Below are 26,972 nucleotides of genomic sequence, written 5' to 3' on the forward strand. Positions count from 1 at the left end.
ATAAAGTGCTTACACTGCCAGCAACTTTTTTGCTAGCAAAACCAATTCTGTAATGTTCCTTTAAAAGGGCCTAGAAATATCCCTGGTAAGGGGCACTCTCATGAGGAAAATTTAAATTTGCAAAGGGCACCACAGCAAATGCACAGGGCACCACGGCAATCGCTGTGCGTGCCATTGTTTTATTTGAGGCCTGATGTATGCTGTATTGTTTTTATTCTCCTCCATGGTATGATGGAGAGAGGTTATGGTGGACATTTTGCCCAGGGCACATGATTAAGTACTGCTGTATATGTGCTCCCCATGATTAATCCACATTAAATTGCTGTGGTTTTAGAATGCCTCACTATCCATTGGCTATTATGGTCACTGTGTAATTTGTGGTCTGACAACTAGAGGCTTACCCCACCACAATCTTGTAATATCAAGGGTTTAGTTGTGTCAACACTGCATGGCATACCATCCATCTCCACTGGTTGTTGTAATGTTTTAAGGGTTCTCCAAAGGTCTCAATGGTTTGTGTGATAGAGGACATTATGTTTTAGAACTCCTCCCTTTAGTGCTTTTTATTATCAATGTGTGCAACTGCAATGTGCGCTTTCATCACCCTTTCCAGTCAGTTTCCCAGCAGGCAAGCTGTGAAGTTTTGTGTTCTTTTTTTTGTGCTGTGAAAAATTAACATTTGAATGTTTCTACAGATGTTCCTCAGCAGTAATCGTTTCACTTATATTGAGCAGTTGTAATTTTACAGGTCTGAAACTTGATCTTTGAGAGTGCAAGGCCCTTTTCATTTTGCAAAAGGCACCATAAATATATCTCAAAGTCTATGGGAAACTTTTGGAAAGGCACCAATGCCAAGACCAGGGCTCGATGGGCCACAGTTTCTGTGTAATTTCAGGCCTGATTTTGGGAAGGGTTGTATATGTTTTTAATACAATCCACCTTAAAATGCTAGAGTATAAGAGAATTGTATTTATAGAGAATGGTGAGTCACACTTTGTTACTGGCTGTCTTGTAGGGTTTCAAGCTCTACAGTTTCACATGTGCATTTCATGGTTTGTATTTTAGTGAACCTACGGCTACCCATGTCTCATTAGGCAGGTGCAAGGGCAGTTCTTATCGAGTATCGTTATTGCCCAATAATGTGCCTTGCAGGTACTAGGTGCATCTGTCAGTCGGCAACTTTTATCGGAGATCCCCGTTCCTATTGCCATCATGTCAACTTTAAAGGTAGCGTGTCATTTGTTTTTTCTTGACAAAATTATCATGAACGATACAATAAAAGTCACCTGTGTAAGTTTCAGTTGAACATAGTGCCTTCTCGTTAAGGAAATGCCAACAATGTTTATCAAGGTGATAGCAGGTACCAACCACATCTTTGGCTGTATTGAGGGCATTATTTTAATGCAGTCCGTGGACATTTCCATCTTTGGAAGTTCAAAATTGTTGACATATTTTTAGTGACTTCTACAGTGAACCTTTATACCAAATAATTTTGCAGGATGCTTCATACTACCATTACAATCTTTACATGCTTTATAAAAAAAGGCTTTCGGAAAAAAATTACACAATGTCCTTTCAGGTTCATTACCAAAGTACAACCCTACCTTAAAAGCAATCATAAACTTGTTGTTATCAAGTACAAAGCAGTCATTCTTTTGACCATCAATGCAAAACGAATATAAAATGACTGCGGACTCTATATTGTTAAGAACTCTTATGAAAGAAACTTACCCCCAGATGTTGTTTTTCATTACTTTTTTTTCTTTCTTTCTTTTTTAAACTTGATACCAGCAATGTTACACCAAAGGCGACTGACCCTGGATTGGGTCCCAGGGAGTGTTTACATAATCAACAAATGCTCTTTTAAAATACAGTCATCTGAAATATCTTCTGTTTACTTTGGGTATATATCATTATCCAGTGTTTTCCAGGCACGAGGGAACGGGGATAAAGACTACCTCCATAAAGTTGCAATATTAATGTCAAGTACATGTACGTACACGTAGCTTGCTCTATTTATACCCTTATAACTTGTTACTTAGTTGATTAAAAATTTAGGAGGCCTTAAATGAAAAGTGCGGAACTGTATTTTAAGATATGCAGCTAACAAAAGATAAAAATATTATTATGAATGCTGATTAAACTTGTAAAAAAGACATTGAAATCCCCCTGTTGTAAGTATCGGGGGAAAATTAAATAAATCTGTTCAGAAGAAAATACTGCTTGACAGATATGTGAGTGGTGCACCAGCGTAGCAATGTAAATTTAATGTAATTTAGGCTGGTAACCTTTTTCTGTTTTGTTAAGCATTACTTTGGCTGTGCTTAGCACATTGTTGTGCTTATAAAAATGTTTTTGAAATTGAGCCCATGCTGTGCTTCTCTTGAAGTGACTTAATTATGCAAGCACAGTTGAAAACATGATTATAATATTTATTATTGGGGAGTGAGTTGATTATGTAATCCATTACAGGTGTCAACCTGTCACGCTGTCAGGTTGCATCAATATTAAAGTGCTAATTGTATCGCATGATTTTTTCATACATCAGCTGCTGAGTTTCAGCATCTGTTTTTTCTACGTTGTTGTGCTGAAGTCATACAATTGATTAATTAAGTAAACTAACTAAGCACAAAATGCTTTTTGATATTCTGTTCATATAAAGTGTGATGTAATTCCACTATACGCCTCTCCCACTTCACACAATCTGGCTCCACGGATTGCCATAAGCTCACACAAGCTGATTTGAGCTAGTTTTTCTTTGTTTGTTTTTGCTAGAAAAGTTAAATTTGTGTATGTGGCTTTTACATACATTCTTCAACGATTAAGGTCTTCTCAGATTTTCAAGTTTCTGCCATAAATGCTTTTAAATGATGAAATTACACACAACTTTGTGCCAGTTTTGAAGCGGAAAATAGCGAAAAAAAATTGCATTTAACAGCACAACAAGAAGAACTGTTCAGTTTTAGATTTGGGCGGAAACCCCCTATGGGCAAAACCCTGGCAAACAGGTGGGGACCGAAAACCCAGTTCACAGGCAAGGCTCCAGTCGGAGTTCGGATTTAAACTGGGATCCAAAATGGGAGGAAACCCCAAATGGGGCATACCCACACAATCCGGTAGGGACTGGAAACCTAATCCACATGTACTACTTCAGTGTGAGGTGGGATTTGAACTGGGGTCCACAGAGGTGAACGGCAGGGACAGAAACCACTGAGCCAACTTGATCCCCTGATGTGCGTGCGTGGGATGCAATGTCAGAGTAGGGTGTGACAGTCTATAGAAGGTGTCACACTAAAAAAATAAAAAGCTATAAAAGACTTATCAATTGTATTGGAGAGAGCTTTGTATTTTTCTGTGAGTAGAGTTGCATTTTGGGGAGTTGAGTTGACAAAAGCAGTAACACTTTATCAGTTTTTATGATTATTTATTTATTTTGATTTTTTAATGTTTTACTTCCTTGTGCATTGCTTTATTTAGTTTATTTAATGTATTAATTAAATTGCAAATTATGAAGTATGAGTTACAGTTATGATTGAAACTGCTCGTTTTGTGTGGAGCTTTGACAGATTGATTGAACATTCATTACCTCCCCAAATGCTTTCAAACCACTTTAAATATTGTAAAACAAACAGTGTAGCTCAATTGTTTTTGAATAAAGAAAATGCATGTAGCTTGAATTAAAGAAAAAAAAATTGTTGTGAAAATGTTTTGGCAAAAACGGAACAGATATTAAAAATACCACGTTTCCTTGTAAGTCTGCCTTATATGTGTTTATACAGGCTCAACCAGGAAGGCTCTTTGTCACTCAAGATACCAAATATTGCTTCGTTTTTGACACAGCGGCTTATATTTGAGATGTTGCAGTTTACCTTTCTGACTTTGCTGTTTTGAAAAAAAGCAAATCCGAGGTTGTACTTGCGCTTCTTTCAGTGTTAAGTGAGGACAAGAACACTTCCATGCTGTTCACAAGTCATTGCTGCAAAGTAGTTAAACAAAATATGTTATTTTCGCAAAGAAGAATTAGACTTCCGGTAGGAAAGCCATAAACTCCTGTACAGTAACCTGCATACTGTACATGGATCTACAGAAAAAGAAAAATGCACTGCAGCAGTTGGAAAGATCACAATGCACCAACAATAAGGCATTCCCGTACAATGCTTATCTTTACAGGGCTAACAATACCTTTCCATATTTTCCTGGCTTTAGCATGTTTAGTGCCAATGGAAGAAACGGGATTAACTGTGTTTTGTTGGTATTTCATATCTCCATGGTATTTCTGACTAGGACTGTATGCATCTTGCCCTATGTTATGGATGTATTATGACATTTATGTGTGTACATGTACAAGAATAGATATTCTTCTCAACGTAGTTTGACTACCCTCAGTATATATTTGTTGATCCCTGATCCTAATATAGCTGACTACCCTTGTATTGATTCCACACCATGGATTCACAAAATGACTTCGACCCCCCCTTCTCTAAATGGATAACCATTACCCCATGTGTGTGATAGAAAAAAAAAAAACAGTAGTCCACCAAAGCCGGAGTTGGAACAAGACTGTACAAACCTGGTAAATCTTGTGTACCTAGATTCCAATAAGAAGCCTTGGCAAAGTGCTCAAACCTTGAAGGAAATCATCCTGAAGAAGAATTACTGGGTGTTGGTTTTGGGATGATCCTAGACTGAAGAGGGGACAACAGCAAGACCCCAATCCCCTTGTTAATGAAATAAGAGCAGACTATGTGATCAACCCGGCCTGTCCTGCTAAGAAGATTTTCTTTACCCGTTTTTTTTTTCTACAAAGAGCTTTGGCAAACTTTCGTTGGGTTTCATCTTAGAGCTCATCTTTAATGTTTGTGTTGTCTCTTGAAGATCCTTTTCAGAAAGGTATGCATTCAGATTGTTGGTCATCAGATTGTGTAACATGGTGGTGTTTTTGGCTGGTAGCTGTGTTTTCATTTGACCACAGTTTGTGCACCCGATCCATGGTTACACAAAACCAAAAACCTACATGACCTATAGCAAGGATGTGAAAACCAAATTTGTTCAGGAATCTGAGTTGAGGCAGTAACTTTCTGGGTTGGTTTTTTTTTAAATATGGTGATGTGGCTTTGCGTTTAAAGGACAAGCGGTTAAAAGCACCTGGATTCAAGCTCTGTTGTTTCTGATCAATTTAGCGTGTGTTTACAGTTGTCCTCTTGCTTGCAAGCTTTAGAGATAAAAATATCACTCAAATCAGGTATCCTCGGTTTTATTGCCAGAAATATACATAATAATAATATAAATGATAAAGTTGATAAGGTCACTTGTCCAAAATACATGTGCCACAAGTCTTTTTCTTCACTGGAAGTTTATTCAAAATCCATAATGGACTTACAAAATATACTGTACATTCTTTAGGGATCTTTATCAGCACTATGAATAGGGAACAAAAATGCACAACTTCTTGACCCATTTGTGGACACTACTATGGTAGTTTTATAATCATGTTTACCAGAGAGTTGATGTACTTGACTGGATGAGTTGGCCTTCAATCAAAAGTGATTAATACCTTATGCAGAATCAGGCAAAACCAGGAGCAGTACATAAGGTTTATGAGGTACACACCTGATGAAAGATGACGCCAGCCCTCTTGTGTTGTTAAGCTCTGTCCACTTAGGACAAAATAAACTCACCATTGACCCAGTTACTAGGCGATTGCTTTCATACGCTGGAATGGCCAATTCCGATGAAATGTGTGCTTAGTTACCACTGCGTAACTCCTGATGGTATTTGTGCTGCCACTTATCAACTACTCCTTGTGTTGTTTTCATCAGCCTTTGACCGAGGGTTGGTCTCTTTCCCAAAACAGAACCAGAGGGGGATCAAAAATCCATGATTAAGTGCATGGGGTTCAGACTTTATAAATGCCTCATTTTGTATTTATTTTATATTTTGGGTCGAAAAAGGAAAATTTGACATTGGACATTGACCTGCGACATCAGGATGAATGTGCTTTTTTTTTTAATTCTGTACACGATTCATTTATACATCTGTTAACTGGGTTATAGTAACAATATTAAATGTTAATTTTGGTTTTTACCCATACACCAATGTGTGTTAGCACTGTAAACTCAGTACTTTCCCGAGTCCTGTGAAAAAATATCACAGGCATGTTACTCGGGTGGGAATATTAAATTAAACACATTTATACTTAAAATTACCTAAACCTATTTGGAATAATTGTCTTCTACAAAAGAGGACCTCTCGATGAAGTTCGTGCAGGCTAGTTTTACAGAGTCAAATCAAACCAAAAGACACTGAATAGAATCTAACCACACTTATGCTATTAATTCCCCTTGTAGGACAGTAGGACAGCAGCCATGTGTTACTAATGTACATATAAAGAACATTGGATAATTTGTAGATTGTGTAACTAGAAAATGTATCTGGGCCAAGCGGCCAAGACAGTTACTTCAGCAAAACATAACCTGGATTAGCCTATGGGGAAAAGAGAGCATCCTGTGAGTGTTTTATTGGACTGCTCCATCCCTGCATTCCATTTGTGCTTTGTGTTTCAGAGGTTGGTTTTTTGTTCACAAAAAATTGCAACATCGGAGCCTTGAATTCTTTTAAACCTTGAACAAATGTGGGATTATATGCTACATCTATCAAATATTTGATGAGTATTTAATTTTCTGTTAGGGTGCACCAATTCCTGCTATGACTGATCAATGCACAGCGCATGGTGTTCTTTAAACCCAGTTTTATCATGAGGCTAACTGTCCATGGTAAGATTGAAGAAAATACCTCAATGTGCTGATTCATATAGCATAGAAATGAGGTACCGATGCCCAGGTCAGTTTCAAAGACTTAAATATGGCCATGAAAGCAAATCAAGATGACAGCATTGTTAAAACGACCCCATTTTTTAAAAGATGATTGCCGACTATTGTGGTAAGACTTCACAGCATTGTCGCCCGGCACATTGTGGATATTGATCATCCTCAGGGATCCTTTGTTGATTCAGGCAAAGGTGAATTGACTTAGTAATCAATAGTCACAAACATTGTTCTCGCCGAAAACAGCTTTGCTTTTTCATACCATTAACCTGCAGTGGGCTTTAAAGTTGTGTAATCAGATGTGGGAGGGGCTCAAGTTATGGCAAGTGCTTCAACACGGGTTCATGTTGGTACTTGTCTAAATGTTTAAGTGGATTGGATAGAACTTTAATGTCAAATCACATTTGGGGTCTCAGCTTGAAACTTTTGACAGTGCTGTGTGTTTAGTATGTAATGGGAGAGCTAATGTAGCAAGAAGAGGTTGTAAAGAGGGGGGTGGGACCCAGACAACACTTGTAACCATGGAGGGATGCTGTATACAGTTCATGTACACATAGCAACATCAGTGGTAGAGGGGGGGGGGGGGGGGCATGCCAAATATGTTACCTTGGGAGGTATGTTTCTCCATATGCCTAAATGCCTCACTATTTATTTAGTAGGATGTATGTTTAGTATAAAGTTAGCTCTTATAAAATGTGTAGATCCCAATGTTGGATTTATATTTGTGTTAATTCAAGTTGGATTATGTACACATTCCGTGTCTGCTGCCCACACAGATTGTCAGATACAATGTCATCCATGATAAATGCCTTATTTCTCTGTCATTGTTCATGTCAGACTGCATTCATATGGACATGTGGACAGCCTATGTTCATATTAACCGCCACATTACCTGTTTACAAAGATGCCACGTTATAATCGGCAACTTAACATAAGCCCTCTATAGAACTCCTTCCAGATCTCGCATTCGTCAAACTATCTCTCTAATTGACACAAAGTGGAAAAACTATCATAACTTCCAGAAAACTTTTCTACAGGGATAGCATACTGCTCCGGTTCATTACGTCAGACAATTTGTCAGTCAGTTACTTGTCCATCTTGTCTATAGGCTGATACCTGTTATCAGTTTATGTACAATTGTTGTGCTGAGGGGCTGTGTATTTTCCACAATTATAAAGGTCTGCCTACTTTAGGAGGTGCATGTACTTTCTGCAAGCTTATCAATATGGTTATTAATACATGCGTTAATTGTCAACAGCTATGTGCACTTTCTAATCTCGCAAGAAGTTCAACAATTAAAAATATATGCCCTTAGGCTGTTTACTCTTTAGAGAACAAAAAATAAGTATGGAGAATGATGGATTTCAATAAATGGTTTTGATTGGATTAAGATTTGGAAAATACTACATCTTTTTTATAATAAAAGTACAGGACTAATGCCTCATTCCTTGAAGGAAAGGCATTTGTTAAATAGTAAAGTAAACCTTTGTGAGGGAAATTTTTTCACTGCTTCCTCTCCCCCCATGAAAATTGATTAAAGATGAAGAATAGCTATAAATATCCACATTAAACTAAGCCCAATTTCATAAAGTTGTTGGGAAGAAAATATTGCTCCCTAAATCTGTTTACTTGTATGAGAACGAATACCAGGCATTAGATTCATCCATGTAAAGCTATATGGCATTTGGCTAATAATAACCTGTTTCTGGTCAGCAAGACTGTCTGTGCTTAACATATCTGTTTGCTTACTGGCTCTATGAAATTGGGCCCTGGTGTTGTGAAGTTTGAGAGTAGGGCGGAGGACGTACAAGCCTGCAGCAAGATCTTCACATGGCATGGCAGAAGTTCCCCCCAGGCCTGAATGGAAATTGATCTATAATACACCTGCGGAGTGTACATATTCTGATTGGCCAGGCGACTTCATTAGTGAGCTATTGGAAAGGTCATCAGGGAAGCCATGATGATTGAATAACATTCTATCCAGATAAAAATACGCTTTACAATTGTCTATTTCTCAATATTGGTTCCCTGTTGCCCGAGGGGCCCCTATGGAGGAGTTACAGCAGCTTTGTTTTCACCCCACAACTTAAGTTATTTAGTTCCCATTATATTTCATCCGTTGGTAGAGAGATTGCTTGCAACATGTTGCTGAATCCTATAAGAGATGCATTCCATATGCTGGTCATTTAAAATAAATTGTTCAAAATGAAACTAGTAGAAACATGTTTCTGCATCAACTCTATTCAATAGAAGTTGTGATTCTGTTACTCTCTGCCATTCTAGCGTGAATTGCATTTCTTTGGTTGCTCGCCACAGGTTTTCAAAATGTTCATGCCCATGTGAATACCAGGTTGTACCATCAGAGGACACACAAACATGGGGAAAAAGACAGCCAAATATACAGTCATTTGTATTGATATGCTGTTGAGTACATGCCAACGAACTTTGGACTGGCTGTGTATGACAGTATGAAAGCATACAATCGGAGAAAAACAAATTGAAATCTACATATTTGGCACTAGCATCATTTCTTCTACTGTGTCTTCCTTCCCTCAAGGATCGTAATTCTAACTGGACTGCAGACCGACCTCATACTTCACAGAGGCAACGAAGGCAATCGCCTCCATGCCCCCCAGTAGAAATAAACTAATTTCTCATAAGGTGCCCTTCTCCAAGGAGAAAATGCCTTGATGCCCTTGCTCTTTCAAATACGAAGCATACAGTCCTGTGCAGGTCAGATGCTTCAATGAGCAGTTTTTAAAAAAACCATTATGATTTTTTATAATATTGATAATTCAACGAGAATATCACCTCCATTGTTCCTTGTCATTGCCTTGATGCCCCCACTTGAAATGTTCCAATAGAAATTTGCAGTTTCCTCATCTAGGGTGCCCTTTACCAAGGAGAAACTGCCTTGTTGTCCTTGCTCTTTCAAAAACAAAGCGTCAGGCCTACACGAACAAAGTAACAGTTCTGTAACAAGATACATGCTCACTATATCACATTAGGTAAAATATTGGCCGAGGACCAAAACAATGTTATTCCTACATATCTCTGTAACAGCTCAATGAAAACACCCTCTGGCCCCGTTCAGTGAAGTATTCACACGATAACCCTGTTCAGAAATCCTGTGTATTATTGATTCCCCCTGAGAAACTCTTAATTGACATCTCACTGTAAACCTGAATGTTGTCCGGGAATGAACAAACAGGGCCCAAAATGATTGATTGTGCTCAGAGTGGGTATATAACCTCCTCACCTGATGTGTAATGGTAGCAAGGCTAATTGTCGGCGAGACAAAGTAGCACTGTACAGGTGGGTAGAGCAGGAAACATCCAAAATGACTTCCAGGATGCTTAAAAATTTATCGGTTTTCTGGAAGAAGTTTACAATGACAAATATCCTCTTTTTATGGTTTGTTTTGTTGATAGTCTTGATTTGTTGACTGGTCCATGGGCCAAGTGTTTGAGGATGAATTTCTAGCTATAAGGCTGAGTCAGAATTGGTGGCTATGGCTACATCCATGGCTGGTTAAGCATCATCATACGTTGAAGTTTAAGACGTCTTAGCAACAATTGTAGCCATAGCCATAGCTGCAATTCAGAAACGTCTTTCAGGTTTTAAGGTTTTGATCTCTGTATACCAACTTCCATTGGGTGGGGCGAGGGTCATGCTGGATCCAATGCAAGTACTATCAGTAAGATATTTGGACTCCAGTCATGGTAAATTTCTACCTGTTTCAAAATTCTTGCTTGAATCCTGGAAATATTACCGAGTCCGTGATAGGCCATAGACCCACTATAAGATACTTGATGATAGAGTAAGGTATTGGTTTACTACCCACTGATTATCTGATTAACTTCATGGCTTCATGAAATGCAAGATGTCCATCTTTGAAATGCAAATCTATTTTTTCCCTGAACGACTATACTGCCTGACAGTTGAGTTGACAACCTACAGCCTGCATCTTCACTGTTTAAACATGACATCTAAAAAGTCTGGCATATTACCTTATCTTAACCCAGTTTTTTTACATTCACAAGTCTCTATTCCTTCTTCATCTGCCCGAAGGCCTCAATAATTCAATACTATTGACCTGATTTTATTACTCAACAACGTCATTTCTGACAAATTTGAATATTTATCCTTGTTAAGTAAAGAACAAAAAACATGTATGAGGTATTAAATGTGCTGGTATACATTAATGTATTCTTGATATGGAACTGAGTGCGATATTGAATTCCATGCATTCATAATTCCTTTTGAATTATGGACAAGAACCTGATAAAAAATAATCAACATTGAAGAAGAAAATCTCATGAAGGAAATACTCTAAGGCCTCGGCCTTGATGCACATAAAATTATGTAAAAGTTTTCCATAGATTTTACAATTGAAGTGCCCTTTGCAAAATGAAAACGACTTTGCCCCATCAAAGATTAAATTGAGGCCTGATTAATTCAAATAATTGAAACGCACCAATTTAGCTTACTGTATTACTTAAGCTATCATTCCAACCCATCAAGCAAACTGAAAACTATTCCTGATGGTCTATCTTAACTTCTACAGGAGTGTTGTCTCTAAAATTATTGCTAATGATGAGTGCTCAGGGTTTTAACCACTAATATTTTACTAATATCTTATCCTGCGCAGAACTTACCATGTGCAGAGAAGCACATTATGGTTCTGTCTAGCTCAAGGACAAACTCTGTGACATTTAAACTCGGTGGCAACTGGAATTTGAGTGTGGTGTGCTAGATTAACATGACATTCTATTAAAATCTCACACCTAACTAGAACTGAAACCGTTAGATGGAGAAGATTTGCTTACCAGACCGCATGTCAGGAATTGTTAGTCATTCTAGCAATATCAGTCAATACAAGGGAAAGGAATTTGGAAGATTTTCTAGACTGCCAAGTTTGACGTCTGCACAGTTGGTAGGAAAGCAAATTTATATTTTTAACTGAACGAGAAGAGGATTGATGTAAGCATGAGTGGAACATAGAAAAATGAAGCGCGCCCTTGTCCCTAATCTAACTCAGCCAAACGTGGCCGAAGGCCTAGCTGGATGGAATACAGATGCGTTTTATTTGTCCATATTTGACAAGCAGTGAGCACGTTGATGATAATGATTTTATCTTCAAGCAAACATGACACTTAGCTTTAAATAGTGCAATATGAAGAGTTAGATTGGCGCAATACACAGGGTGTGAGATGGTCTGTGCAATACGGAACAATATCACACCGCTGCTGCCATGGATCGACCAATCAGAATCGAAGATTCAAGTTCGTTGAAGATAATGAAATACACACAACCTTGATATTGATGTAAAGGATACTGTTTTTGCCTGGGTTGGGGGAGTGGGTGAGGGAATGGAGCTACGTTGATGTTCCAGGAATTACAAGCTGTTTATCCAAGGATTATTCACTGCTTTAAAGCTCAACAAGAATTACACTAGTGTTACTGTTACTTGTCCTCTGTTTCATAATGTAGAATCAAATAACATTGGTGTTTGTGATCTGACTTTGGATAAAGACATTGGGATGATAATTTAATTGTTGTGGATTGTTGAGGTAAAATATTAGACCTACAATGTAAAATCATTGCCATGGTACCTTGCCAATTATAAAGTGACAGGTGGTTCAAACATTTATAGTTAATAACAAGGGCCCATTTAAAGAGTTAAAATCCATGTTGTTCATAGTTTGTCAACGTGTTTGATTCCCTTGTGTTGTAATTAAGGTCTACATGACCTTTACTTTGCAAGCTCTCCAGTAACTTAAAGGAACACGTTGCCTTGGATCGGACGAGTTGGTCAAAACAAAAGCGTTTGTAACCGTTTTTTATAAAATGCATATGGTTGGAAAGATGTTTTAAAAGTAGAATACAATGATCCACACAAGTTTGCCTCGAAATTGCGTGGTTTTCCTTCTACTGTGCGAACTAACATGGTCGGCCATTTATGGGAGTCAAAATTTTGACCCCCATAAATGGCCGACGTGTTAGTCGACGAGTTAAAAGGAAAACCACGCAATTTCGAGGCATGTTTGTGTGGATCATTGTATTCTACTTTTTCAATATCTTTCTACCCATATGCATTTTATAAAAAACGGTTACAAATGCTTTTCAAAGACCAACTCGACCGATCCAAGGCAACGTGTTCCTTTAAAGGTCAACCATTTTTAGACAATTTATGTCATAAAGAGATAATTTATTATCTACCCATACATAAGATCAATATAAGATACACACATGATGTAAGTTTATGCTTCTACCCTTATGGTATTTGCGTTTGATGAATGATGTTTTTAAATGTCATTCTGTAATCCATCAGATTATTTAATCTTAATCATGGATTGTCAGAAAACTGTAACTAATGATATACTGGTGGGATAATCACACAGCATAAAGATTTGAAACTCATGATAGGACAACATTTTGTTGACGAAGTACATGCATTTGAGTTAGGCTTGGTATGTTAACGTTGTGAGGGCAGGGCAGTATGACATCACACTCTAAAATAGCGCCCTCACCGAGGGAGAAGGGGGCAGTTCATGGACTGACAGCTGCTCATAGTGCGTTAAAAACGTACACATGACCTCAGCATACCAAGAGCGTTGCGCGCTATGCAATGGGTCTAGTAAAAGGGTACTTCATGGAGGAAAACTTAAAGGGGCTGTGTCATCATGATCAAAGCAGGCCCGTCTTATTACAGGGACTTCTAAACTCTCACCCAGTTACTTTCCGCGCACTCTCTTCAGATTTAATATGGAGGGAGAATGCGCACACAGCCCCCTTAAATTTCAACTGGAACATTTCACAGGGCACCTAGGCAATGAACATGAGCATGGATGCATTTGCCTCTGTTGCCTCCACTGAGTATCAAGTCTGCTGTGCAGGTTCATGTATACCCGTGTTTGATTGTAACTGAACTTAATACGTTGAATGGTTGTAAAGGTCCTATAACTCGTTCGGGTTACAGCCAGTCATCGTATTGCATCAGAGCTGTAAGCCATCACCCTCAACACAAATTCTTTAGGATTTGCTTATAACATGATATGAAATGGCCCGAATGAACTTGTTTACAACATGGTCTACATTCATTCATACTTACACGTACATGTGAAGGCCAGAGATTTTTCAGGATACATCCTGAATTTAGGATTGATCTCCTTTCATCTTTAAATATTTGCTTGTTAGACATGAAATTGTCATCACTGGTTAGAAAAACAGCTCTTTATTATTATGAGCAAATCTCAAGATTTCAATTTTAGGGAAATAACCCACGGAACCCTCAGCAATTGCAGTGGTGCGCTGTGCTTTTGTTTTGTGCCCTCTGCAAAGTTCTCCAATACAAATGTACATTTTCCTCACCAAGTGCCCCTCAACAGGGGAAAATTGCTGTGCCCCTTCAAGAGCAAAGTTCAAGGCCTGCTATTTAATAAGGCTTTATTTCAAGACCAAGATGGGACTGTTTCGCATTTTGTTGAGTCGTCTTTTTCATAGAAGATCACCCCTGCAGTCCACTATGTGACATCATTCACAATTCTCTTGATTGCCCTTGTGGCCAATGCAGTGGTTTACATTTCTCTATTGTTTTTTTTTCGAAGGAAGAAGGGGGTGGCTGGGGGTCGGTGTGCTCTAGAGACGTCTATCTTGGTTTTCTTCTTATTTATTCATTGTCATACGTATCTGTTCTTGATGTACAAGTACACGTGATGCATATATGAAGAGTGCCCCGTGTGTTCAGCTATGCTGGATGAGTTACACTCTGTAAAAATTGATGTCAATATAAATAAATAAATCAGATACTGGGACCCGGAGTCATGTCTTCAAATACATGTAGGGCGTCACATTGATTGAACAAGTGCTTTACTTCATTGAACAGGGACTACTTCAAGGTGCTGTTCCACGCACTGGCTGCGTTTGCCGATAAAGCTTAAAGCTTAGAAATAAAAGACTGGTAACGATTGGTCATCTAACTCTCTCTCCCTCCACGGAGCCGGACCACTCTATCTTATACTTTTAAGTTACAGTTTAAAAAGCCAAGTTAACAGATGTGACATTTCATCCCATAAAAGTTTGGCCCTGGAGAAATACTCTTGCCTCCTTCCACTTGGCAGATCAGCATGGTAAATTAAATTGTAGAGTCTGGACTTTCCAAGAAGCAAGGACAAACTTTCCTAAATTTCATGCACCATTGTCTCTTTGGGCTCACAAATTAACTTAAAAGAGAATATTTTGCAGTTAAAAATTTATTCAGTTGAGACATCAGGATAGCATTTTTTGCTTCCTCGTGCCAAACTAGATACAGGCTGTAATAATTTGGGAGGATGGTTACCATGATTTCCCTGGTGGCCATCAGTGGCAATAGCCCCACTTGGTCCGACGCACAGATGGGGGTATCTATAGGGAGTTTGCACCGCTGTGCAAGCTGATCAGTTAGAATGGGAGAAATCTAGTCTTGCAGTGTGCCGCTGGCTATTGTTAGAGCCCATAACATCCCAGGCCCTGTGCCAGTTTTATGTAGGTCAGGAGGATTGGCCTTAAGATGTGAATTCATTTTCTTCTCAAAGGTTTTTTTTCCTTTTCACCGTCTTTTCTTCTTCCGGAGTGACTGAAACATGCTGCCTCCTTTGTATTGATTTTAAAGACATCTGGGAGAGTTGAGTTTCATCGAGTCCAAGTGATTATTTTATTAGGTATATGTAGCTCTGAACAGAGACTCATTCAAAGTCGCTTTCTCAAACTCTTGCACGAACCGTTCAGCACATGCATGTGTGCACTTTTCACATGATGTTTAATTTGTTTGACCAAAGGGGTTTGTACATGGGGCCCCAAATGTGCTGCTGTGACTGTGATATCATGACATATAATATAGGTTGGTTCATACCTCGGACCAAGCAATCCCTGACGTTAAAAATATAAAACAAAAAAATAATCAAATTCCATAATTTACCTGTAATTTCAGAGGCACACAGACATAAAAATAAAATTGTAATCAGATTATCAATAGAATACACACGAGGCTATTGCCAAACTCACTTCAAATTTTGAGATATGAAAACAATATATACATACTGCACAGGCAACTTTGTCATAAACACACTGACTTTAACTTCCCTGAAACTGAAACCAGGGCAAGCTTTATGTTTCTGTGATTCTTCTATCGAAGGAGAGTGGAATTCAAGAAACTCTAATTTTGTATCCTTTCATACCACTAGACAAATAAGATTATTCTCTTTTAGAAATCGCTCATAATCAAGTCTCTAAAATTAGTTCTTTTCATGCAAGATGGATAAATAGCTATTTTCCCAAAGCACTGTCCCTTTGTGAATCTTTTAATCCGGAGTGTTTGTTTCTGTAAAGTGCTTCAGAGACTATAGCTTGACCCTTGATATTTCATTCTCATTCTTCTCCTTGTCTCTTGCATACTGATTATTACGGAAAAGAATGTCAGTCAAATCCTGCCTTCTTTTAATGTTTCAGGGAAAAATTCTCTGATTATCTTTTCTTGAATCGTATCAAGTCTTTCATTGAAACAGAATTTGCTGGCTGATTTTAATGGAGTTATTGTGTTGAAATACATGAAAGGAGTCCTGGTTACATGCAAGTCTAGACAGTGGATGCTGGTTGTTCATGTAGTGATAACAACGCGACCTTGTTTCCATGCAAATGCGAATAATTAATTTGAAAAGAAATTTTTCATGCTGCTAGTTTTTATCATTCTTTTCCCGGAAAGTCATGACATTTCAATGACTGTGGGATGATATAGCTTTATTTTGGTCACGTTCCCTCTATGAAAATTATACGTCTGCACATTGCATTCATGAAACATGGTTTTCATTATAAATTGGGAACCAGACTAATTTCTCCTCTAGCCTTGGATGAATGAAAGGCCATACCTAAATGGACCCCTCTAATGAAATATGCCAATTACATCCACGTATGTGTACAGACCCTATTTGGCAAATGCCGTAGAGTTGTGCACTAAGCAGAAGCGCAACCGCGTCTGTACAAATAAGCGCGAACACGCTATGTGCAAGTTACATATTTCATGGGAAGGTTCTATTGGGGCTACTGCTATGACTGTTGCTAAGGAGTCGGTATACTCCTGCCAATTTGGTCATGGCCTGATGTTGTGGAACAAGCATGGCCGAACTTCAGAAACTCCAACTCTCTAACATTGTCAGTGCAGCTGACATCCATAGCCAAAGCCATTCGATTTGTATGTATGTATGTGCCCTTAGAAACACACAACATTGTCCCTAACCATTCACCACCAAACACACTTATTTCAAAAGCATTTTTCTTATTTCATTGATTCTGGACCTTGGTTGCATGCTGTTGAGATGGATGTGAAAATGCATACAGTACGTGTTTTGAGAAAAATGTCTGACAATTGAACTAGTTTCACATGGGAAAACCTTCCTTGTACTTAAGGCTGGTGTTGCATGTGTGTGTTCTTGTTGTGGTTGTGTAGTTCCTTGTATTGAAGACTTTCAGTCATTAATCGGAATACAAATGCGGAAAGGGATCCATCAGGCGAAAGTAAGATAGACAGACTACCTGCACAACAAAACCTGTCAAGAGGACTAAAACCCCACATGGAATTAGTGCATTGGACCTGCAAGTAGCTAGCTATTAGCTGGTCATTATACAACAGGCCGTTAATGCAAGATGGACCTTGCTTTTTCATGTACTCTGTATGCCTCACTGTGCGCACAAGAGAGTATTTTTGTCATGGAAGCAGGGTGTCGTTTTGTTCACCACTTTAGTGACACTTCTTATACAAAATGACAAAGCATGGTATTTTCCTTGGGTGGAAGGTCTTGTGTTATCACCCTCAACTGCTGAGCCTTTCAAGAACTGTGTCTGTGATGTTTTTTTTAGGGATGGTTTTTTAAAAAGAATGAAACTGTAGTTGTTGATGGTGAAATTGTATTTATTGAAATAAATAGGTAGATATATCAGGCATGCAACTACTTTTCCTCGGATCAGCTGATTTCCCCCTTTTTAAATCCCAGTTTTACCATTCAAAATTAAAAAATACTATACAAAATCGTTGACATTTTGTAATGTCCTCTTTTTTGGGGGAAGCCTGATACATTCATTAGCCACACCTAAAAAACAATAACTTAGGTAACAGCATGTAAACTTCAGGTTACAAGTCTTTATAAATAAACCGCTGACCAATAACGCTGATACTCCTATCTGTATACTACACTATTAGAGAGGAGCAGAGTTGAGTTAACAATATAGCACTAGCTTGTTAAGTTTTAGATGCGAGTTTTCATCATGTCAGTCAAAATTGTTGTGTAAATGCTGTGCTGATTGATCAGGGCTTGGATTTCAGGGGAGAACCTCTACTAGACCACAGGTCTTTTATATCATGTATCACAGACCATTTACTAAATAGGAATACATCTATGCATGTGCAATTGTTACCATTGATGATGCTGGACCTAAATATTTCTTCTTTTTGTATATTTGCCGATTGTGTAGTTGGAGGTTTAGACATTAAATGTTTATGAATTAATACATAATTTAATCTGCAAAAGTATGTGCATGGAAACATGCTTGGCTTTAGGACTGATTCAGTTACTTTGTGGGCTTATTGGCCAAGTGGGGCTACTAGCCCAAGTGATAAAACATATACTGTTAAATTGTATTAGACATTTAGACCTAAGCGACTACTGCATCATGAAGCATTGAAGTGTATAGCAAAAGTTTTAACAATAAGCTGTAGCTGAATCTTTCAATTCAGATACGGCTTGAGACTTTGAAAGTGTGGATACCAAGCACTGCCTGCTTCTTTGTAACATTCATTACTAGTCGTTGCGTATGGATGCATATACCTATGGAAATATTCTTCATGGTCACATGAATTGTAAAAGGACACATCAATACCTTCATTAGATTGTATTGATCACAACAGTTGTATGTGGGAAATTTATTAATTTTTTAGGATCAGGACATGATTGGGCTCTGACATACAAGAGGGATTGATTGCTTGTATTCCATTGCAAATGAAAACCCAGGGTTCCTCTCAGGATTTTGTTAAAGCTGTGGGGCATTCTGGACCCTAACTTTGGAAGTTTGGCCAAAGGACTTTGAATTGAAATGAGATTATCGGAATGTTTTCTACTTGGTGTTTTCGTAGATAAAAACGCTACTGGGCCATTTTAAACTTTAGGTATTTAAACAAGTGAGAGATTTTGTTAGAAGTTCATTTGAATATTTAAGAACCCATAACTTCATTGAACTTTATCATGGTGTGCAGCCATATCAAAATTGATATCACTATTACAATGCTGTTATTGGATATAGGGAACATGACCAAGATGGTGATAGCATGAAAAAGGTCTTTAGTTTGAATTCAATTATCATTTCATTTTTTACTTTGAAAGTTCACATCCCAACTTGTGATTGGCATTAAACATCGATCTATGTCTGCTCAGAATAAGGATACTAGTGCGGTTACTATGGGTTTCATAAAAGTGATTTTGTATGTTTTGGAGCTCCTTGTAAATGGGATTTATTTATCAAGAATGTTCTTCGAAGTATCTGTTTGCCCCAAAACACCATTAATTTTGTAGGTAACACATTGTTGATTTTGATCAGGTTTTTTTTCCCAAGTCACACTTTCAAATTAGACTATTTTATTTGTATAAATATGAAATCACCAATAATGGCCTGACATCTTGCTCTTCCTTGTGCAAGATGGTATTTAGAGAGAGGCATGGGTACTTCACGATGCCGCCAATTCTTCCAGTCATTTATCTCGTAGCATTAATAACGTCATCATCCTCTGCATGAGTTGAGCAAGAGGAGACTGCCATAGTGGCACCAACGTGGCATGCAACCCTGAGAAAATCTAGACAAGAATTTCATCTCCTGTTTGTTTCAGTTCAGTTTCCATGCCCTTCACTCTAAATGTCAATGTTTCCTTAAACATATCTTTTTCAATGTCACCAGTAATTTTTTTATGCAGTAAACCAATTTAAAAACTCCATCAATGAAACAAGACCCAAGCACTGAATCAAGCCCCTCCCCTTCTATTCCTACAGTTTAACATCTAGGCCTGGAATTTAATAAATTTTACTGTGGCCCTTTTCGAAACCAATAGCTTCGGCTCTGGATTTGGCTCAGGCTAGCTTGTCCTCGCAGTTGCTTAGACAACTCTGCGTGCTTCAACTCTGCGTGTACACGCTCAGGGCTTCAGACGAGAAAAGGAGCTCAAAGCCAAATCAAGAGCCGAAGCCGTGGTTTTGAAAAAGGGCTGTGTTAAACTGTAATCACCTGATAGTGGTGGGTGCCAAGAAGTTGTTGTTTATTTTACATGGAAACTAAGAAACGGATGTAATAAATGTGTTTGTACTACTTTCATTGTTTTTCTTAAAAGCTGAAAGTATTTTTGTGAGGAAAACATTTCTTCTGCACTTTTGGCACATGTACTTCCTTGTAGGACTTGGAAGGAGTGTGTTACAGGGTGACTACTATTACAATAAATAACATGTTTTTCAGTGTTCAGTTTCCTTTAAAGGAAAAACACATTTGTTTTTTTTTGAAAGACTGAGTTAATTCCTTCAGTTTTTCCATCATGCAACTTTTACAAGATGTGTAAATTTTTGTGGTCATGTATGACTGTGGTCAAAGGTGTAAAATAGTCTGATCCCTGTTGAGTGAAATGAAAATCAGTAATCATCATCACTATTGCATGCCAGGAACATGACCAATTACCTAGATGCTGTCAGGATAGGTCTTATGGAAAACATCTTTAAGCAACGATTGTCAAGATGACGCAAATGGCCACTGCTTGAAATACCTCTCAAGCATTTAGGTTTAACAGGTTCATGTACTTTGGGACCCTGGACAAATCTTAATTATGTCCAGGTTCCTTGGTGCAGTATTTCAGGGTTTTTTTTTAAGGAAAAACAAAACGGATCTTCAATATTTGGTTTTCTGTAAGTCAATCAATCAAACTCGGAGGTGCAATATTCATCAACAATGGTTGTGTCGTTCTAACAAGTCACAAAATCCTGTCATTGGTGACCAAGTCACGCAATTTGCCGCCAAGTAGATGCAGTCAACCTCCATGATTCAAATAAGCCGACCATAGATTACCAGGTGCTTCTCAAATCATCTCCAATGCACACTTGGACAATCTTTTAATCGCCTGATTCCCTTCTAAGCCACAGGTCATGAGGAGCTGAGATCTTATACGGGTAGTAAATGACAACTTAGAAAGGTCACTTCGGTTGCTCAGGGCAGAAAATGCTAAGCGGAGGAAATCTCTTGCTCATCTTGACAACTTAAAGGCAGTCATCTCTTTTTTATAATTGGCCAAATAGTGATTGCTCTCTTAAAGACATAAGTGTGATCTGCAAGTTACGGCAGAACCTTATAGCAGTACTTGTATTAGTAGGTCTAAAACTATTTTTTCATAAAAATTAGATCTTCAATATTATGTTGCTGTAATAATTCTTGTTGGCAATTCAAATCCTTATACATATTTATAGATTTTCTTCTTCCGTCATAATTATCAAATAATGACGGAAGAACCGCACCCCCTTCCTCAACTGAGACCTAATTGCTGTGTTTTCAGGAAGAATTTTCGTCTTGAGATGCTTGTTCTTGTTTAACTGACCTCCCACATTTCCTGTTCTTCTCTAGAGATTGAAGACGATTCCCCCGTTATCAAGACCAGTCATCTTTCTTGTCTCTGGCTGAAGTATCCTCTTTCGCTCCATTTCTCTTTTAGTTCAGATATTCAAGATGTGAGGCGACTCTGATGACGCTAGTGTGAAGTCACTACGCTTTATGTTTCATTAAGAATACCCCGATGGCATTGACCTGTATTAACGTACATGGTGTTGATACGACAAGAAATCTTGAGTTATTTTAAGATTCTGAAGTCTCGGGCTCAGATCAATTCAATCTAGAAATTAGTCAGCTCCAGAAGACCAAAAAGAAATTGACTCCTGCTGAAGAAAGCAAAATATCTGTGCAGTCATAGCTTTGCAAATTATTAAATATTATCATGCACACTTTCAAAAAAGCACTTTACAATCATCTCATTAGTTGAACATTTTCTGTTTTGCTGTTTCAAATATAGTTATCTAATTATTTCAAACGTTGCCAGGATAACTGATGGTGTTATCTTACAGTCTTTTGATAACTTCCCCAACCCCCTGGTTGGCTCTAAGCTTAAGAAGGGCCTCGTCCCTCGAGGTTCACATTGTGGAAAGAGAGAAATATTGATTTAATGGGCAGTTGGAGTGGTCACTTTCCATCAGCCATTCATGGCCGATACTTTCTTAGACCTCTGCGGGCATCTCCATCATATCTTGACGTCAGCGCCGGTTTTCAGTTTCAGCCAAGAGCTGTTGGAAGGGGATGTAGCATTATGTGGATTTCCTCAACTTGCAAGCTTTCGGAACATCAGATTTCACCGGCCACCGGATTAACCATTTTTTTTATGACGGATTCTATTTCATGGGCAAGTTTCGTGTATTGTACTTTTTTCTTTTTATTAAGGGATAAAAAAATATCATAAATAAAATTACTTTCCGGTTCACCATGCCTGGAAAAGACTTTGTGTGTCACACGCACACAGATCTTCATTCAAGGGTGAACATTATCGTCTTCAGAAACTCTCCTCCGTGGTTCTAAATAGAGGAAGATCTTAACATTAATTCCAGTTCCCTTTTTCAAAGATACTTTGTCACTCAAGAATTTTCCCAAGGGTTTAAGTATGACCATGTGTTATTCTTAATAGAGTGTGCCGTTCTCATCTGTGTAAATGGTCTCCCTCACGAACATCATTCGTCTTCATCTTTCTGAAAGGTTTTTTAAGATCTCCATGAATAAAAGCGAATCACTGATACCTTCTTGGAGATTTACCTGGATTTACTTTCCCATTATTTCTCATCGTCTGAATGATGGAAATATATTGTGGTTTAAAGTAAAGAAGCTTAGCCTTAAAGGTGACTTGGCATAACTGTTCAGTCTTCATAGTTTATTGTGGTTGTCCAATTGATAGTTTTGGGGATTACAAAGCTAAACAAAGTAAGACATTTCAAATGGTCAATTTTGAACCCCAACATTTTGATCAAAGTAAAGATTTAGAAGCTTTTAAGCCTAAAACATGACTTGACATTATTGTTCATTATTCATACTTTTGTGGTCCAAATGATGGTTTTCAGGATTACAAAGCTAATCAAAACCTTGGACATGGTCAAATGGTAAATTTTGAAGCCCAAGGCGGCACTCAGTACTCTATGTCATTGCCTTCCATTCATATTAATGTAGAACCTTGCCTGCCATTGTGATTAAAGGGCACAAATTACAGAAAATTATGATTGGTATCAATGGTTGTAAGACCTGTTAAGTGCATGTGATGCGTGACCTTTCAAATTGTGCAGTAGTAGGTGATTACTTGTTTTGCCTCTATTTGTGAATATTCCAGTGGGAAATTTGCTCTAATGGCCAACTAATATTCATCATCCTTAACATTGCCATTAGTCCATTACCCAGACCAGGTACACATGTAGCCTACATGCATGTTGAATATTATCATCCTTAGTATAAACTACCTTTGAAATCTATGTTTTATTTATTAGTCCTTATATGATCGCTATTAATACTCAGTTACAACTAGAACACGGCTGCTGAAATGGTGAAAATATACTTCCTGTCAATAGCTGTAGCCTTGGCTCTAAAACCAATATTATCTTTGGGTGTGGGGTAGGGGATCGGAGTGGACATATAAAATTTAAGCATTCAAAATTTCAGAAATGCTGGTTTCATTCAAGAAATCTCTGAAGACACTTCATAAAATAAGATTTGTAATACACAGTTATTTATATATACTTTTTTAAATTCACATTTCTTACTCTTACATGTTTTGTATACTACATAGCACATTGAGCACCTGCAATGAGCCATATTGAGGTATAGTGTGTATACATGTAAAGCACTGTTAATTAATAGGTTTGGGTAAATTTGTCTGTATACACCCAAAACCCAACAGTGTACTTCTTTAGTGACAACCATACCTCAATTTAGGTTAATGGTGTTGTTCTTCTGCCTCTTTTGGAATTCCAATTTTCTAAGGGCTATGGCTATACCACATGTATACCAAGGGAGTTTAGAGCAAACACAATGGTAGATTATTGGATGCAATCCAAAGCAAATCACAGCTTGTAGTCTGCTTGAGACAACAGCTATAATCGAAAGAGGAATAAGCTGTTAAAAACATCAGGCAGTGTCTAGCCACCAATAAATCTGGCAAGACACAGATGATAACTGATAACCTTAGCTGTCATAGGCTTGGTGGCTTGGTGGATTGCTACAACAGGATGTCCTATCCCATAATGGCGCAGTTATCAAGCCATAGACAAAGCCCAAGGAGTAGGAGCCAATTTGGACATTACCATTTTCTTTCTCTCTCGTTGGTTCTATACATGTAGATACCTGAGTTTTGACTGCTGATGGGTCTGAAAACAAACAGTAAAACAAAAATACTACATGTATTGGATATGACGTCATTGTACCATTTAACTTTGATGAAACGTGCATGCGTGCATTGGCTGAGAGTTGAGCGCAGCAAGCAAATTTTCCATTGTGTATTATGAAATATGGCAGTAGATGACACTATGTTCAACAGAAACATAGGGCCAATGTGTATCTATACTTGGGCTTAGGCCCTAAACAAAATCTTACGCACATTCAATGTGATGGGATGCAGTTGATTGGATGTGTCTTTGTATCTATATCTGTACGCTCAGGAAACCTCACAGTCTCTTACCCTTTAAATGTAATTCCCTAACATTGTCTAAGGTAGTTACCTTCTGCAAACCTGTCTTTTTAAACAGTAAAATTCCCAGGCTTAATTTGTAGTTTGAGAACTCGTGAGAATTGGGTTCTGCCTGACAAGTTGCCATTTCAGTTAAATAAAATGACGAAATGGATCACTGGATTGTGATTCAGTTTCAACAGCTTGAACGAAATTTTTATTTGGCAAAGGCTGAACGATAAAACCAAACAAGCTGCAAATTTCAAAGGTTTTGTCACTTTGCTTGGGTGCATTTGCGGAAATTCAACCAAATAAGTTTAAACTACAGAGGGTCTGAAATTTTTAAAATTAAGTTTTATAAGATTTTCATTTACAATGTTTGTGTTTCATGATTCGGTCTACACCTCATCAAACAAGGGATTTAAGTTGCTTGTTCAGTTTTGTCAAATACATTTTTTGGGAGTGGTAATCAAACATAATAATGGAAGGCATACTTTTTGATGGCAAATGATAAGGTCATTAAAAAAAAAGGTCCTTTAAAAAAAGGACATATTGGGAAACATGGCATTGAAGTGTGTTTACATATCATTTACGTCATTGGCACAGTAAATCATGGCAGCTTATTGTCAATTAATATTGTTCGTGTGTTTGTTTCTATGCCAGATGTTTTGAGGATTGCAAACAAATGCAATGCGTAGTGCATGTCTCAAATCCCTGTAGGGGTTGTGTACCGTACACTCAGGCATTGCTCTGTAGTTTCAATATAATAGCTGCAATATCGCCTGTGGGACACAAGCACGGTTTAATTAATTGTTGTACCAGAGGCTTTTATAGCCCTAATGCTTAATTAGTTGGCTCGTTCGGCACTCTCAGGTTTTCATTTCCCCCATATTGGAGGTAAAGTTGGTTGGTTCTATACCCTTATCACAGTCCAGGGTTCGAGCATGCTGCTGAAACTAAAGCAAAACCTCACACACAAAAATCAGTTAATAAATAAATAATGAAAAATGATAAATGAAAATATGGGAGAATGAGATAGAAGCTTTGAATTAATGAATTTAAAGATGGAAGGAAGGAAGAAGTTTATAAAAAAGACATGGACAAAGCTTTGGCATTATGTACAAAGAACCTGTTGTGCACTCCACCTTTTATGAAGGTGTTGTTTGTGTAATGTCCAATGGTTTCAAATTGTAAATTACTAAGAATAAATATATGCTGAAAAAACTGCCCCAGATTTTCACACTGTTTGTTGTTGTTGTGCAACACCTCCCTCTAGAGGGAAGCATTTATTCAGTAGTGTTTACTGCAGTATGTCAGTTTAAAAAGATGTTAGTTTTGCGTCGAGGATAAAGAATACAATTTGTTTTTACCTTATTACATCGATGTTTAAACAGTATACACATACAATGTAGGTTTAAGGGTATATACACATTGGTAAAACATAATATTCTTAAATTTTTCACTGTTTATGCTAATGTTCTAATTATAATGCCCCTTTTACATGTATGCAGTCATCCCCGTTGTTTTCCCATATTATTTGATCAACTCCTGTGTTCATAATGCATTGACGTTTCTGATTACTCCATTGGGATGACCAGCAATCAAAACAGAAGAGGAATTATTGATCTGGACACTAATTGGGTTGTCAATATCTTTTGTCTTGTTGAATTTGCAGGCTCCGTTTGTGACACCGGTGAATTGGCCGTGCAGGAAACGAGATGAGATCGAGTGCAAGGTGAGCAATAAACTCTTTATCTTCAGTAATTAACTCTAACCTCTCCCCTTCTCCGCCTGCCCCACCTACCCCGCCTACCCAGCCTACCCCGCCTGCCCCCTCTTTCTAACACACTCTTTTCATCGAGGCATTTTTGTTGGGTACCCTTTGAACAGAGAACCATTGGGCTTTGTTTAGATTTGTAAACCTGACTGAGGTTCCCATGCCATTCATGGTTACTTTGGCAATGCAAAAGGAATGAATACATCAAAACCAGTCAAAACCTGAGAAAGAAACCCATAAAATTAAAAAGCACCACAAAATTGTAAGATGGGAGTTGGAGCTTTGTGAAGTACAGCACAACACCATTAAGCAAATGTTTTGTTATTTCATAGCAATTGCCGTTGCCTAAACTAAAATGGCGTCCAGTGGCAAGTCACATTTCGGCCGAGTTGCCCTATACAATCTTAAGTCTGTAGTAGTTGCGCTTCGAAAGATTTTTAATTGTTTCAATTTCAGGTTTAATTTGGAATTTTAAAGCATTTGTTGCCACCCATAGTGTGAGAGTATTGTGTTGAAACCCCTTTAATATGCTTCTAACTGCGTGTTCCAACATGATAAAGAGACCTTATCT

General features: G+C 38.0%; 1 protein-coding gene across 2 annotated transcripts in view; it reads left to right on the forward strand.

The window, feature by feature from the left end:
• The window catches only part of LOC139940355 (protein FAM53A-like), a 96,821-nt gene that overhangs the window by 29,959 nt on the left and 39,890 nt on the right, over window positions 1-26,972 (forward strand). For both annotated transcript variants that reach the window (XM_071936569.1, XM_071936570.1), the window contains exon 5: window positions 26,300-26,359. In XM_071936569.1, the coding sequence (XP_071792670.1) occupies window positions 26,300-26,359 (60 nt within the window). The remainder of the gene's footprint in view (window positions 1-26,299; window positions 26,360-26,972) is intronic.

The sequence above is a fragment of the Asterias amurensis genome, chromosome 8, assembly GCF_032118995.1.
Source record: "Asterias amurensis chromosome 8, ASM3211899v1".
In the NCBI taxonomy this organism is placed as follows: Eukaryota; Metazoa; Echinodermata; class Asteroidea; order Forcipulatida; family Asteriidae; genus Asterias; species Asterias amurensis.